At 36.4% G+C, this 16,468-nt stretch overlaps 1 protein-coding gene across 1 annotated transcript in view; it reads left to right on the forward strand.

Moving 5' to 3' along the window:
• Positions 1–16,468, forward strand: part of LOC125058424 (leucine-rich repeat serine/threonine-protein kinase 1) — a 97,114-nt gene that overhangs the window by 43,649 nt on the left and 36,997 nt on the right. Inside the window, exons 21-31 of the mRNA XM_047662486.1 lie at positions 536–637; positions 1,377–1,521; positions 2,623–2,825; positions 5,313–5,387; positions 6,769–6,911; positions 8,130–8,237; positions 9,158–9,227; positions 10,046–10,162; positions 11,448–11,526; positions 12,661–12,785; positions 14,555–14,642. Coding sequence (XP_047518442.1) covers positions 536–637; positions 1,377–1,521; positions 2,623–2,825; positions 5,313–5,387; positions 6,769–6,911; positions 8,130–8,237; positions 9,158–9,227; positions 10,046–10,162; positions 11,448–11,526; positions 12,661–12,785; positions 14,555–14,642 — 1,255 coding nt within the window. The remainder of the gene's footprint in view (positions 1–535; positions 638–1,376; positions 1,522–2,622; positions 2,826–5,312; positions 5,388–6,768; positions 6,912–8,129; positions 8,238–9,157; positions 9,228–10,045; positions 10,163–11,447; positions 11,527–12,660; positions 12,786–14,554; positions 14,643–16,468) is intronic.

Here is a 16,468-nt window from a genome sequence, read left to right on the forward strand (position 1 = left end):
ATTTCTTTGAAAAAATAATTAAAACTCCCTTATTTATTTAAAAGGTAAATGTCATTATGTTCATTCAAAATTCTTGGCATACCTGCTAACTTCACGCATATTCTATTTCTTTTTACTTGTAGATTGTCTTATTCCTATCTCGCTCGCGCACGCTATAATCACACTGACAACTTTGTGTCTCAGGTGCGCGCGCATCGTAAAATTTCACTCTCATCAATTTTTCATAACGCGCCTAAAGAAGTATAACTTAAAAAAGGAATCCAAGAATCGATCAGACTAAGACTAGCGCTTACCATCAACGGTGGTGTATCCCCACTATCCACTGCAAGCACTGGATCCTTTAATAATGGTATAAAGAAATGCGGTACGGTATGCGGTCTATAGTTGAGTTTCAAGTGCTCATCACCACCACCACACCACTACCTACCATTTCCGGTTCGGTCAAAGTCGACAATTGTCATCCTTCTGTGACTGACACCGATTTAGCGCAAATAGGCGATGCGAGGCGTTGAACGAACTTTGTAACCCTTTTCAGATCCTAGCAAACAATATGTTAACCAGAATTCAACTCACCACTGATGATGATGGTCTCGCGACTAGGGCTGATCATCGGAATGATGATAACGATGATGAATGGGTAAGTTATAAATTATATATCTTTATGAAATATCGATCTTAATGAAGGAGGAAACTGTTAGTATTATCTTTTTTTGCGTCTGAGGCCCAAACTAGCAGCTGTGGTCTCCGGCAGAATGACCAGCGCTGTGGAACAGTCTGCTCCTCAGCATTATGCTGAGCCAGTGCCAGTTACAACCACAACACACACACATTACACACTTAAAACGTAACTTATTCTTTTAAGAAGAAAGAAAAAAGAATGTTATCTTTCATTATTTAAAAAAAAATGATTATTGTTATTTTGTGTGTTTTGTTAGTAATAAATGTTATGTCTATGTATGGCATGTTTATGATTTAATTTAAGTCAAATCCAAAATAAGATATTAAAACACCTACGCGACGATTATTTAAGGCATTATTGTATTTGCCGGGAATCGAATAGCGAAACTTAGTTGTTTGCGATGAATTAAATTACGGAATCCTCTGTGAATGTGTGTAATTGAGATAATGAGAGAAATGAAAATATATAAATATATTTTTTAACTCCACTCTATTACATATCAATAATTTATGGCAGGCTTAGGGGGTTAGAACACCCATTCAATGGAATGGGAGTAATTAAGACACTTATATGTGTCGTAGCCAACTTGCTAAATAAGCCCTTCAATTAACAGCCTAGCCTCTTAACTAAACCGCGTCGTTTAACTAGCGGCCTGAAAGATAACCAATACGTTATAAATAGAAGTTGTCTTTCACAGTCAGAAGGAGAATGTCACCTCAAACGACGTCTTCTCTTCCCACTCCTCTCGATGTTGGACGTGTCTTGTAATCTTCTGAAGTCCGTCCCACCAGCCATATACTTGCTTGGCAACCTGGCTGTGCTTAACTTAAGCGGGAATAAAGGTTGGTTCAGCTATAAATGTTACATTGGATACTAAGTAATGCAAAACGAATTTGTATAGATTGACTTCTTCATTATTTAATTTTTTTTTGAAGTGAAACTTCTTTATCGGGGTTGGAAAAAAATTTAGTGTAAAATTTTTTCGTTACGCGTCCCATTTTTCCGTTACGCGCCATCTTTTGAAGTGAAACTTCTTTATCGACGTATGGGAGAAATTTTGTAGCAGGTTACGCGCCATGTTGCTTTTTGAAGTCAAACTTCTTTATCGGCGTTGGAAAAAAATTTACACACATTTGTCACATTTTTCGGTTACGCGCCATCTTTTTCTTGTCCCTACCACGGTTGATCCGAAGAGATTCGAAGCCATTAGTAACAAAAATATATAATAACGATAACAATGATAGTAATACTAATAATTCTATTACAATTAATGAAATTCTGTAATAATCTTAGTACTACATAGTAGTACAGAAATAAGTTAAAATGAAATAATTGTATTTGTATTCATGTCTATGATAATAATAAAAGCCTTTTGTTAAACTTTATGTAATTTAACTTTATTTAACCAATTTCTGTAAAGTTGCATATAGTAGATCATTTTTCGAAAAATAAGGTCATAAAGAAGTTTCATTCTTACGTGTGTACACCTAGTACACGCACACATTTTTTTTGTTACACGTGCCTTTAAAGTACGTTATGGAGTAAAAAATCATTTTTTATGAATCACGTGACACAAAACGTAGTCGGTACGTATAAATACCTATAAATACCATGGGTTTGACACAAAACACAAAATTTGACTTTAACTTTAAAGCATAAAATTTTGTTTATCACCTGTTTTTTTATCAATGCCACCTAGCGGCTATATGTGAATGTAAAACTTTGATCTCGCGGTAATTTTATAATTATAAATTTTTTTTTGTAAAACGTTACTGGAGGGATTGAATTACGCGTTATTGTTAAAATTACTTTCGACTTTTCAGTACTTTCCACCACATAATGGTAACTGTTAGGTATAAAGAGTCACTAGGTGGTCACGAATCGTTTTACCAGTACGTTTTAGCAGTCTCAATACACTTGTCAAGCCAATTTTCTCTCCGCAGACATAACAGACCTGCCACCACAAATGGGACTTCTATCCCGCCTGTGGAACCTCAATACAGTAGGTTGTTGTCTTTCGGAGCCCCTTCGGTCCGTCGTGCGTGGGGGGCGAAGTCGCAGTGTCGACGTTGTAGGCTTCTTGAGATCGGTGCTACACGAAGCGAAGCCCTACGCACGGATGAAGCTTATGATCGTTGGAGTACAGGTTTGTTTTTGAAATTAAATAAAACATCAGAAATAATTGTTTACATTAAGACGTAAATAATTCTTAGAATTTAACTAGCGATATATTATTTAATTATTATTAAAATTAATATTTGAATTAACGAGGGCAAATATGTTTTAATTTATCATAAAAAAAAATTCTATTGACTCCTTCTTTGTATTATAAAAAATATGAGAATAATTCAATTCAATTCATAAGGTTTTTATTAATTTTTCATAAATGTTTTCTTATGACTTTATCACGTCAAATTTTCGTTCGGAAACCGACTTCACAGACAACCACATTTTTTCTTTATACGAAATAGGTGATACGTCAGTTATTATTTTTGCCGATTTTGACAGTTGACAGTAACAGACCTCTGATCACACAGAATCTCACACCGATAGACTATTGTCGTGTTTATTGTATTTGCATCCGCTCTAAACTCACACACACTCTATAGATCTGTTTGTGTTGTTATCATGGGTCTAATAATTTAGACATTTAAAGGTGGGAACTGACGCTTTCGCAGCCAGTGTTGATGAGATGGCCGACAGCGAGGACGCGTTGGTTCTACTTAATAATTGTTTCATCCAAATTAAGAAGAAGAAAAAACGTTACTGGAGATCAAACTTTTTTAAAAACAGAGGTGTATGTGGTGGTTTGTCATTGATAGCAACTTTGAAAAACCAAATGATTACTGGACAGTATAAAAACTTTGTACGCATGTCTCCGATCGATTTTGAAGAACTGTTGAATTTATTTGCTCTGGATGAGCTGGGTTCCACAACACTTCCTCTTTTCTTCCATTTTATAGAAAAATACAGAGATTTTTCTTTTTTCCACTCCATGTTTGATTGATTGATTGACGTGTGATTACTCGCGACGCGCGTGCGCTCGGGACGACTTTTGAGAAAGAGCGTACTGATCGAACCGCGTAACACTCAAAGGATTCGCTAAAAAACCGACAGCCGGGTGGAGCACTCAAAGCGAGCAACGAGCGGCTCGCTGTGTAACATTACATTACATGTTACATTACACCTCGTAACGTTGGTCAGTTCCCACCTTAAGCCGGGTCCAGACGAGTGTAACGTGTAATGTAAGATTACGTGTAATTTAGCATCAACAGTGTGGACGGCACACGAACTCAAAGCGAATTGTGAATGCGAAAATATTTCAAAAGCTGTTTCCACTCAGTTGCTACGAACATGCCGAATAGGAAGGTCGTGATAGCTGGTGCGGCTTTTATTTTCATGTATTTACTAACTGAAGACCGCAAAAGTCGGAAGCGTCGATGGTGGAAAACTATTTTTTCTCTTCGATGTGAAGCAAGCAAACTAATCATTTTGTTTTTGCATTCTTCTACATCTCTTTCCAATGAATGAGCAATATCACTCCAAGCATCGTGTTTCAGATTTTTTTTATAGTATTGCGGGTTTTTTGGATCCCAAATAACAGGTTTTTCTTGATACAAACTAATAAGTTCAAGCGATTGTTCGTCACTCCACATCATGAACGTACATACGACACAACCGTCACGAACGCCGTCCAAACGAGCACTGCGAGCGTCTTTGTGTTCGCGCGAAAAACCGACAGCCGATAGATCAACCCCGAGCGCCGCGCGAGCGTTACATGTAATGCTCGTAGTGCCGTCCACACGTAGAATTCGTGTTACATTACACGGTGGATTACATTACACGTTACACTCGTCTGGACCCGGCTTTAAGATATCTTGTTCTGAATTATCAATCAAGAACATGGACCGCATTCTTTAACTATTAGAATGCTACATTGATTAGAGGCTATATTTATTTCTAAAATATTTGAAAAATTAAGTATCCAGCCGTGTGAGACCTGGAGAAGTCGCTGATTTATAATAAATAAATAAATGAGTGGCGCTACAACCTTTTTAGGCCTCAGATTTCTTAATTTGTTTCATGATCATTTGTCAATCTAATAGGCAAGTAGGTGATCAGTCTCATATGCCAGACACACGTCGTCGAATTTTTGGGTCTAAGACAAGCCGATTTCCTCTGGCGGTTCTGGCTTTTATAATAGATATTCTCGTCTCTGACTGAACTGGATTATGGCCATAAGTATCCAAGAAAAGATACCTATGTAAATATGGCCATGACCACATCCTGTTATTCTTAAAGGAAGACAGTTATTCAAACTCAAACTCAAAATATCTTTATTCATATACAAATACACGTATAAACGGCAAAAAAAAGTTAAATTAACTGTAAATTTACATTTACTACAGATTCGCAAGTCAAGGGCGTAGAGCGGGCAAGAAGAACTGGCAAGAAACTTTCCGACACTCTTTTTAATCGCTAAGTTTTGAGTCATACAAATTGTTTGAACTGGAGCAAATCAATCCCAAGGATTAGGATCATTTTATATTACACATTATTACATGTTACCTTTTAAGATCAATAAGTTGTAAATGGTCTTCGGAAACTAGTGACACTGTTTTATCTTTTTCAGGGTATTGGGAAGACAAGTTTATTAGAATGTCTTCGACAAGAGTCAGGCATACAACATCGAAGGAAACCAACCGATGTGAGTTATCTTTTAGATTAATGCTTTACATGCTGAACGCTTAAAGCTTTTAGGTCTGATCTGTTTAGTGACAATTATTTTCTAATAGGCCAATAGCCTCAGGATCAGCCTTCTGTTCTTGACTCAGGGTATTTAGAGGTCTGGAGGCAACAAAGGAGTGGACCCAAATTATTTTCCAAAAAAAGAAAAAAGAATAAAAGAGTTTTTCAATCAATAATTTATTGTGAAACTAATTAGATTCATTTAGTATTTACAAACATATAAAAAATATATCAAAAAGTTGTTTTCTAGTCGGAATTTAAAATATATTTTTCCGAAGTCTCTATCGTGGGGCTCTTTTGTTAAGGCCCCGAGGCTACAGCCCTCCCCTGGCCGGCCCTGTCTTGACTCACGCCGTCGATAATAAGGCATGTCGGTTTCCTCACGATGATTTCCTTCACCATAAGAATGTGCATATAGAAAGTTCATTGGTGCACAGCAGGGGACCGAATCGAAGCTAGGCTAACACAACTCTACGGCAATATATAATGATAATTATTATTTATTTGAAAGAAAATATTATGGTGGTACAATCTAAAGTTCGCATACCACATGTAATGGCGTGCAAATTTGTCTTAAAAGCTAGAATAGAAGTTACAATTGTATTATGAGTAATTTAATTATAGTCAATTCTTATTTTATTTTATCACTACATCACATTTATGAAATATATTATTACGTTATCAAATTAATATGCTTATAATTAATTCATAATTTTTATAGAATAATACATTTTCACTAAAAGTAATACATTAAATCGATTTTTAAAAACTCTAGTAGGAAGATCTTTTAATGTTTTTGGTAAATTATTATAAACCTTGATTGCCATACAAAAGGTGTTTTTCCTATACATAACATAAGATATAGAAAGACATCTTTCTTTCTTATCTTTCCAATGGTGTTCACATTATACACTTATTTTTTCCGATTTCTGCAACCTCAAATTGTTATCTCTAACGTGCTATTAATTTCTGCAACCTCAAATTGTTATCTCTAACGTGCTATTTATTTCTGCAACCTCAAATTTTTATCTCTAACGTGCTATTTATTTCTGCAACCTCAAATTGTTATCTCTAACGTGCTATTTATTTCTGCAACCTCAAATTGTTATCTCTAACGTGCTATTTATTTCTGCAACCTCAAATTGTTATCTCTAACGTGCTATTTATTTCTGCAACCTCAAATTGTTATCTCTAACGTGCTATTTATTTCTGCAACCTCAAATTGTTATCTCTAACGTGCTATTTATTTCTGCAACCTCAAATTGTTATCTCTAACGTGCTATTTTAAGTTCAATAAATAGGTTAAATAAGTTTCACCTGTATATTATGATTTATTGTAGCATTGGGCAAAGCGTATGGGCAACCGCAGCGCTCGTGGTATGTCAACTGTGGGCGTGGATATTGGCTGGTGGGTCTTTGAACCACAACGAGCGGCTAGAGGTCCCGTCACGTTCAGCACGTGGGATTTTGGGGGACAGCATGAGTATGAATTATATTTGTTTTGTTTCAGTTTACTGTCAAAATGAAACCGAAATTCATTGGCTTTCTATATATATGTACGTGTATACTCGTACTAGAATTTGGACGACTCATTGGTCTAGTAGTTAGTACCCCTGACTGCGAATCCATTGGTCCCGGGTTCGATCCCCGGCTGAGACGAACATCGATGTGATGAGCAATTTGGTGTTGTGCTTAGGTCTTGGGTGTTTAAATATGTATTTATATGTCTATCTATCTATAATATGTATGTATATCCGTTGCCTAGTACCCATAACACAAGCTTCACCAGCTTAGCATGGGACTTGGTCAATTGGTGTGAATTGTCTTTAAAAAAAAAAAAAACGTACGTACTCTATGTGTGTTTAAAAAATGGCAAAATTTGGTTGCCGTGTTAGGAATGACTCAGCTTGTGGCTTGTAGCTATACGACAAGTATACATTTGACGCAAGTCAAGTAATATTGCCGGCCATTTTGTAAAGATAGAGTAGTATTGAAAGTGTCCATGGGCGGCGGTATTATTTAAGATCAGATGAGCCTTCTACCTGTTTGTCCCCTGGTCTATAAAAAACGATTACGTCTGCAACGATTAAACATTAGAGGCATTCACGAGAAAAGTGCAGCCTTAAAGGCCGACTCTTAGATACCTCTTGGTGTTGCAGGTGTCCATGGGCGACATTATCACTTAACATCAGATAAGGCTTTTGTCTGTTTGCTGCCTATTTATAAACAAAAGTACGTGCGTACGAAGTACACATGTCGGAAGTGAAACTTTGTAAATTAATTATTACTGAGGTAAAAGCCCCAATAGATGATTATCTACCAGTATATGATCACTCCATGTATTTGTATATTTATATTCACACTGTATACGTGCAATAGCGTGTATTTTTTCACGATCTCCCTTACTCTCTCTCTCAATCTTTCTCACTATAGCTCTCTCCCACACCTCTCGCTCCATGGCACTATGCGTGTTGCAACGTTTCACTTCAAATAAGTCCAATTGCACCGTTTGAAGTAAAGTACTTATGTCTCTGTTCATCACAGGGTCAACACAATTTGATATAAAGAGATGAAAGATTGCCTGTTTTTTCTAATGGGTTAAGATTGCTTACACTATTTTATACGTATTTCTAGGGTTGAATTAAATATTTTTTTAACCATATTTTACACACGCATCTTAATGTTGGTTAAACACTTTCAGATACTATTCAACACACCAGTATTTCCTCTCACGTCGCTCCCTATACCTCGTCGTGTGGAAGGTTCCAGATGGCAAAAAGGGCTTGGCCAGTGCACTCCAATGGCTAAGGTGACTTTTAATATTTCATATATTCTGTTAACTAACTAAAGAACCGTAAATTATTTTTTACGAGTTTTAAAATTTTTTACTAATTATAAATACAATGCGGTCATTAGAAGGAGCGCTAATAGTATCCAATAGCCAGCGTAGCGGTAGACAGCGGTAGACAGCGATACCGATCACAACGTTTTTGTATGAAAGTTCGATATAGACGGCACAGTATACGTACGTATACGTTGATATGAGCGTGCGCGAGCGTTGTAACGTCATCATTTCAGCAGACAAAGTGGTGAGTCCAACACAGGACTGAGTTGCAAGTATTTATTAAAATGTTTTCTCGAACAGTCTTTGTTACTTAACAGTAACTTCTTTTGTTTTTTACAGTAACTCTCTTACTATTTGCACATTTAACATTCGCTCGAACGGTGAAGTAAAATCGTAAGGAAACCGGTTTGCGTTAGTAGAAAAAGTCCACGGCATGTGTCAGGCACAGGAGACTGATCACCTACTTGCCTTTATATTGACAAATGATCATGAAAGAGATTTAGAAATCTGAGACCCAAACCTAAAGAGGTTGTAGCGCCACTGATTTATTTATTTTTATTGTATTTAATTTTAATTTAATGGCCAAGTTAATTGTAATTATACATTCTTGGACATTTATTAGCTATTGCATTGGTGTGTGTTTGTGTCTTCACATATAATTATTTAACTAATGTTAACAAAATATTATAAACCTATTTTAAAACAGTAAGTGTGGAGATTCTTGCCCATTCTTCTCCACACGAAACTACCTTTTGGAAGTGGCAACTAGAATCATCTTTATACATCAACAATACGTATCAAATGTATTTTATTTGACGTTCAAAGGTGCCATTTTAGGTCGTCTAATTGAAATATGACTTTTGAACTTATATTTCCTGTAACAGGTCAATACAAGCGCGAGCGCCGGGGTCACCCGTCATAATGGTCGGCACACACTATGACCAAGTTGTTAATGTAAGTACGTATTATTATATAACCACTTGTGTTCAAAATTCGTACTTTAATCTCATTAATTCACTCATAGATATGCCACGATTCGATTTATATATCCCTGGGAATAATCGTGAATAACCGTGAAATTTGTTGCGCGGGAGTTGGTTTGATTTCCTTACCGCACAATTCTGGAATGTTCGTGTTGACGTTATACTTCTTAATAGGCGCGTTATGAAAAATTGATGAGAGTGAAATTTTACGATGCGCGCGCACCGTGACACAAAATTAACAGAATGAAGTTAGTGGCGCATGTTGGCACGCACGCCGCCGTTCACTGTGTATTTATATTTATAATATTTATCCACATGCTTTGAGTTTCGAGTGCGCGTAAGAAGTTATTCTTTTTTGGCATTATTAAAAATAGTATTTGATTGTATGCAAATAAATAATTACAATTAAATAATCAAAGACTGAAAAAGGAGTCATTGTCAATGTCAATAAAGTTCAGTTTACATTTGAAAATTTCAATAAATAAATATTTATTATTATTCTCTTACATTAAGTGTAACATAAATTATATTATTATTCGAATGCTGTTTTTAAATTATGTCCAATGCCGTAGCATCTTCCGTGGGCAACTTCATTCTGTTAATTTTGTGTCACGTTGCGCGCATCGTAAGATTTCACTCTCATAAATTTTTCATAACGCGCCTAAAGAAGTATAACTTCAAAAAGTAACTTGAAAATATTCTGTTTATTCACACCACAGCGGTTTGCTAAGGTAACATATTATGATTTTATTATCTTATTCTGTAAAATAAATAAATATTAATTTTCAGAGCAACCTACCAGAGAGCGAGAGTCCTTTAGCCCTCCAGCGATTAATAAGAGGCAGTGTGATGGGTGCACCCGATGCTGATAAATTGGGGCTTCCTCGCGTTCTGGATACTATTGAAGTAAGTAGAAATCTAAAAGACAAGAATAAAAACCAATTCTAAAATTTGAAAATTTTTGATAGGCAGACATTTTTGATACATTGTCCAATTAACTATTTGCATATAGCCTGTTACCCTAGTGGCTTTAGCGTGGATATGTCAACGTAAAATTGTAAAAACCGTTAGATTGTAATCTATCTCGCAAGATTGTAAACTGTCGAAAAATTGTGAACTCAACGTACTGCTTACAATTTAACGTATTATTATTCGGTAGATTATAATCTATCGAAGTGAAATCGTCATATTGTGAAACGGTACGCACCTCGCGCGCTGATTTATAATAATACATAACTTCAATCCGGTTAAACAGTTTTTTCTTTAATACGTTAAATTGTAAGCAGTACCTTGAGTTCAATCATCATAATCAGATTACAATCTAACGGTATTTACAATTTTACGTTAACAGATATATCTGAACTCCAGCATACCTACTAATGAACTTTTCCATGCGCATTTAACACGCTCAAAGGAAAACGCCGTGAGGAAACTGGCCTTAGGCCAAAGAAATCGATGGCGTTTGTACCCAGAAGGCTGATCACCTACTTGCCTATTAGATTAGCAATGAACACGAAACAGATACGATAAATCTATGGCCTAGACTCAGTGATGTAGAACCATTGGTGTTCGTATAATTTAGATTTTTCACGTCTTAACTAACTATACTCTGATTTTTCATTCCGTAGAATTCTGACAGTTCATAAGTGTTGCTATTAAAAAACTCTCAACCGAAAAAGGGACAAATTTGACCCATTTGAGGGAAATAAAAAATAAAATGCTGCGTATTTTTATGTTTTATCTACAAAAAGGCAAATCTTAATATTTATTCAAGTGACCTAATACAAATATAACAAATTTTTCTATATCTCGAAAAGTATATCGAATTAACTTTAATTATTTTATTCTTTAGCTGGCATCATTGCCTACTAATTCCAGGTTTAGTAAACCTTTTTAAAAATATAAAATGTTATCTTTATTTGTGCGTTTTATACTGTTTGTGATAAAAAGGGACTTAATTATCACAATTAGCCGTTAAACAAACAAGGATACATTCATGTGTATGTATAGACTCAGATGTTCGTCGTATTGAAATTGAAAAATGTGCCCGGCCAAAAAGGTTTGCCATCTCTGACATGTCAAAAAATGATAGCTGTCAGAATTCTACGGAATTAAAAATCGGAGTGTAACTCATAATCTTTTTTAAGCAATAATAAGGAACGTATTAACCCTAGAAATCACAATTTTGCAGGTTTCCTGCAGTACTCGACACAATATAAAACTTTTGGCGGATATAATATATTCCGTTGCGTTCAGCGTCAAACCTCCAGGTAAGATTTTTCTTTTATAGAAGAGAGAGCAAACGGGCAGGAGGCTCATCTGATGTTAAGTAATGCCAATGCCAAAAATCTCGCGAATGTTATGCCGCCTTTTAAGAATTAGCACACTCTTTAAGGACCCTAAGTTGAATTGTTTAATTTCTGTGGGTAGCTGGATTTTACAAAGTATTGTCTAATAAGATTCAGTTCCTCATTTGCACTATGATACTCTTCTTTAATAAAATCCCAGAGGCTCTTTTATCTCTGCCTTTTAATAAATTTAAGAAATGTATTAAAAAAAAGCTGTGTAAAAAGGTTTACTATAAAGTTAACGATTATCTAGTTGATAAAAGGGCCTGGGACTAGTGCTAGACAGGCTGCTTCTAATTAATCTGCGATATTTGTTTTAAACGAAGTCTTGTTTGATGATTTGCTATTTTAAAAGAGTACCGAGAGTTTTTTACGCCGGCTTTTTCCCTCGGCCTACACCCTCTGTCTTCTTTGCCGATGAGTAGGGATGCCTACAAATTCAAACTTAATGACGTGGAATAAGGGGGCGTCCATAAATTACGTGAGGTGTTTAAGGGGGGAGGGGGTCGAGCCAAATCTCATTTAATCTTACGTTGGAGAGAGGGGGGGTCTCGGCAAATATCACGCAATTTTTTCTGATTGAAAATTTTTTTTAGGAAAACGGTTGACCCTAAGAGCCATCTCTGCAACTTCCCGCTAACTCCATACCTAAACGCTCAACATTTCACTTATTTGTTTTAGTCGAAAAGAAAAGCACGAAGCAATTTTTTTTTCTTTTTACAATAATAATCCAACGCGTTTACTTAAGAAACCCACATTTTGAAAAATCTCACGTGAGATTGGGGGTTGGGGGAGGGGGTTGAATAAAATCTCACGACATCTCACCAGGGGGGGAGGGAGCTACAGGAAATTTAAAAAAACACCTCACGTAATTTATGGACGCCCCCTAAGTGATACATGTATCTTATGTTCCATAATAAACATATTTTATTTTATTTTTATTTTTTTAAACGGATGCTTCGAATAGAATTCGTATACTATATACAAAATGTATAGGTACTGTCAAATCTATATATCTGTCAAAATCTGTCCTTGGTAATACTTCTTTTATTATAGGTAGCAAAGAACCGATGTTGGAACAGCGTGTACCAGCTACATATTTGGCTTTGGAAGAATGTGTCAGTTCCTTAGCTGGTGAACTCAAGGAGCCAGTTCTAAGACACGAACAGTATCGACGTTTGGTAAAATCCCCTGTTTTATCTATTTGGTATTTGTAATAAATCTACAAATATACTTTTTAGTTTTTGAAATCAGTTTAGGAGTGTTAGAGATATCACAAACATAGGAAATACAAATCTTTGCTCTTATAATATACGCTAATTTAACATAACTACCCGCAAAATACATCAAACGAGTGCGCTTATTTAATACCTTCTACAAATTATTCAAAAAAAAGTGCGTGCGTACAAAGTACACATGTCAGAAGTGAATTCTTTGGCAAACTAATTTTTAACTCTTGTTCATATTTATACAAATCTAAGGGTCCCCGCACATGGGCCACCGGCCACAACCACAAAACGCCGCCACTGGCATATTTCCTGTAATTTTCATACATTTTATATGGACTCGCCGCACACGGTGGCGCCGGTGGCGGCCACACGCTACAAATCGTCGCAGCTTGCTTCTTGTGGCTCGCACCGGCCACTAAACGCCGACACAAAAAGCCGCCACACGCCACTCGCGCGATTCCGCGCCCCTCTCTCCCTTACCTCAGTTAACCTGAAGTCGACGGTAACGCACGCACGTAGTCTGTGTTTCATATAGGTAGATAAATATGGATATAGAATTATTTATATCAGAGATACAAACCCGTCCTGCGATTTGGGATTCAAAATATTCTATATATTCTATTTTCTTGCCACGGTATTGCTACTTTATTACTAAAAAAAAATCTTTTAACGTATCTCTTGCAGTAGACGCTCCTGTTACTGGCCAGCCTGTATTTTGTATATTTTCGAGTCCCACTATTTTCATAGTGTGACGAAAATTGAAACCATCCCTTTTGCGAATAAAGTTGTGCAAAATGCAACAAGACTTATTTAAGACAACTTATTTTTAACAATGTTCCGGACCGCAGAGCAGGTTGCAAAATTTTATAGTTTGTTTTAATACCACTCCCGACCTTACATCAAAATTTGAAAACTTTTGGAATTATAATGAATTAATTGTCTTGACTGACTGGACTAGGTTGTCAATTACCGACCTGTCGTGGTGAGGGGATATTTAATGTCTTTCTGTGTATCCAATAACTACGGTTTCGTCTTCTACGACGACGTCTTTTTATCAAAAGTAGCGCAATTAAACCTTCTTCGTCAGAATCCATTATGATACTGCAGGCAAGGGTTAAAAAAAGTAGCAGCCACCGACCGCAAGTGTCGACCACCGGCCACAAGTGGCTGTCGCGCGCTTTAGCTACCTTTGTAGCCGCTTCTAGCTTCTCGTGGCGGCGTTTGTGGCTGTGGCGTGTGGCCCGTGTGCGGCGACAGTAAAACTTTACGATTTCCGAGACTTAGATGGAGAGAAAGAGGAAGATATTATGTTAGGAATTTAATTGTTATTAAAATATTAAAAGTTACGAAAATTTATACAAATTATAAAGTTAATTCTTCGATAAAAAAAAAACACATGGCATTTTCAATTACAATTCGTCATTTGACGGTTCAAAAGATGATTTTGAATAAAATATAAAATACTAATATTTCATAAATTATCTTTACGAAATTTTAATTTTAAAAATAGGTTTTCTATAAGGTAATTCACCCTTCTCACTCTCAATTTCACTCTCCCTTTCGACAAAAACGCTGCACATCTTCGTGACTTTCCGTAAAAAATTTACCCTCATGCGCCTAAAGAAGTTTCACTTCAAAAATCTTACGTAAAAATATATTTGATGGTAATAAAACTAAAGTATCTTTAGACAATTAAACTTGAATAAGTCGTAAAATTCTAGGTTACGCAGTACATGCAGCAGAAGAATCTCAAAATGTTCAGAGATGCAGCTGAATTGCACCAGGCGACGATGTTTCTACATGAAAATGGTAAATACATATATAATATCACTAGCAGGGCAGCAGCAACCTTACAGTGACACGACCTTCAGAAATGAAGAATACGACCGAGAAGAGAGACATACAAATCAGTGTGATTGCACCGTTTTAACTGAAGTAGTAGTCAATCTCTTTTTACACTTCATACTCCTGTGGGGAAATGACCCAAGTTTTGGCCTCCAAGACTTGAGAACCCACCTTCGACGGTGTTTGGCTGCTGCGTGACAACTTGGAGCTCGTGAAAGTCCCTCTTAACGATGTCTTTGCAGCAGATCTAGTCCCACATATGTTTCCTTGACACTCCGATCCTTTTCCATTCTCTCTAGATGCCCATTCCAGCAGTCTATTCGTTTCTAACTCTGTTGGGTTGTGATACCATCTTCTCCAATCTCCTTATTCTCCCTAAACCCCCCCTCTCCCTCCCTTCCCTCCTCTTACCTCCATCTTCCTTTATAATTCGGTCAGGAATTTTTGAAAAGTGGTTTAGTAATTCTGATGACTAAACACAATTGACATTAAACTACGTTTCTTATAATGGTAGGGGAGCCCAAGAGGGGATTTCGGGATTTACTAAAGCGCGGCAGATTAATATATAGGGGGATACCTTGTACCCGGTTAAGTACCTCCACAAAATATGAGGCCCATATATAAGGCCGCCCGTGAAGGAGACAGGATCAGATTAGTAAAAAAAAATTGACCATCAGAAATTCCCGAGCACGTCAGATTAAGGTAGGGTGAGTTAATTACATCCTAAAAAGTGTATATTCCACTAATCTGACAATTTGAGAGTGACGGAAAAAAAGGGGAGGGCAACAAAGTTGTAAAAAAAAAACGTCATCTCGACATTCTCGAGCGTAGCTAATTTTATTTTTATTTTGAAGGAAATAATTCAAGAATAATGAAAAATATATAATCTGACGATTTCCGCAAGCCGAAATAATAAAAATTCGTCGATAAAGTTAAATGCGTGCAGCTGCGTGATGCCTACATTTCCTTAAACCGATCGGAATCTACTAAACGGCGTTCTAAATATTTCCCTCAAAATTACATTTCCTGTGAATTTGAACCGATTCGGACCGATAGATTTTGAGAAATTTTGAAAAATCTTAAAAAAATAAGAAATATTTTTTTCTTAAAGTGGTTTCTTTATCGATCAACTTCAAAAACTAATCCGCCTTTGAGCTTGAAAAACCACGTCGATCGCCACCAAGCTGGTCAAAAGCGGTTGATTCGTTCGAGAGATATCGTGAACGAAAGAAACCCGAAAAAGTGATTTTTCGGGATTACTCCGAAATTTGTGGTTCGATCAATTAAAATTGATCAAAAAAAAACAAAATTACTTATGAGGATGATATAACTGCGTCGAATGCCGCCAACCGCGTGAAAATTGCTTGATCCATTCAAAAGTTATTGCGGTTTGAAAATTCCAAAAATAGTGTTCTATGAAACTTCTATCAGACTTTCGAGCTGGGAGAGCTCAAATGCATAGAAATGTTATTTCTTTGAACTCAGCCAGCTCAAAATATCAATTTTAAGCGCCCAGGAATGGAATTAGCGGGAAGTTGCAGGGATGGCCCTTAAGGTGAACCGTTTTTCTAAAAAAAAATTGTCAGATCAGGCGAATCCCTCTAGATAATCGTCAGATTATGAGACAGTACGTTTAGAACATAAAGATGAACCACATATATCTTAATCTGACGCGCTTGAGTATTTCAAAATTGCGATTTTTTTTTGCAAATTATGAAAATGGCCGTGGGTTTGCGTCCCATCGAAATCGTCAGATTAGTGAATGAGGGCTTTTTTTTGGTGCACTTAAC

Source organism: Pieris napi, chromosome 18 (genome assembly GCF_905475465.1).
Source record: "Pieris napi chromosome 18, ilPieNapi1.2, whole genome shotgun sequence".
NCBI lineage: Eukaryota > Metazoa > Arthropoda > Insecta > Lepidoptera > Pieridae > Pieris > Pieris napi.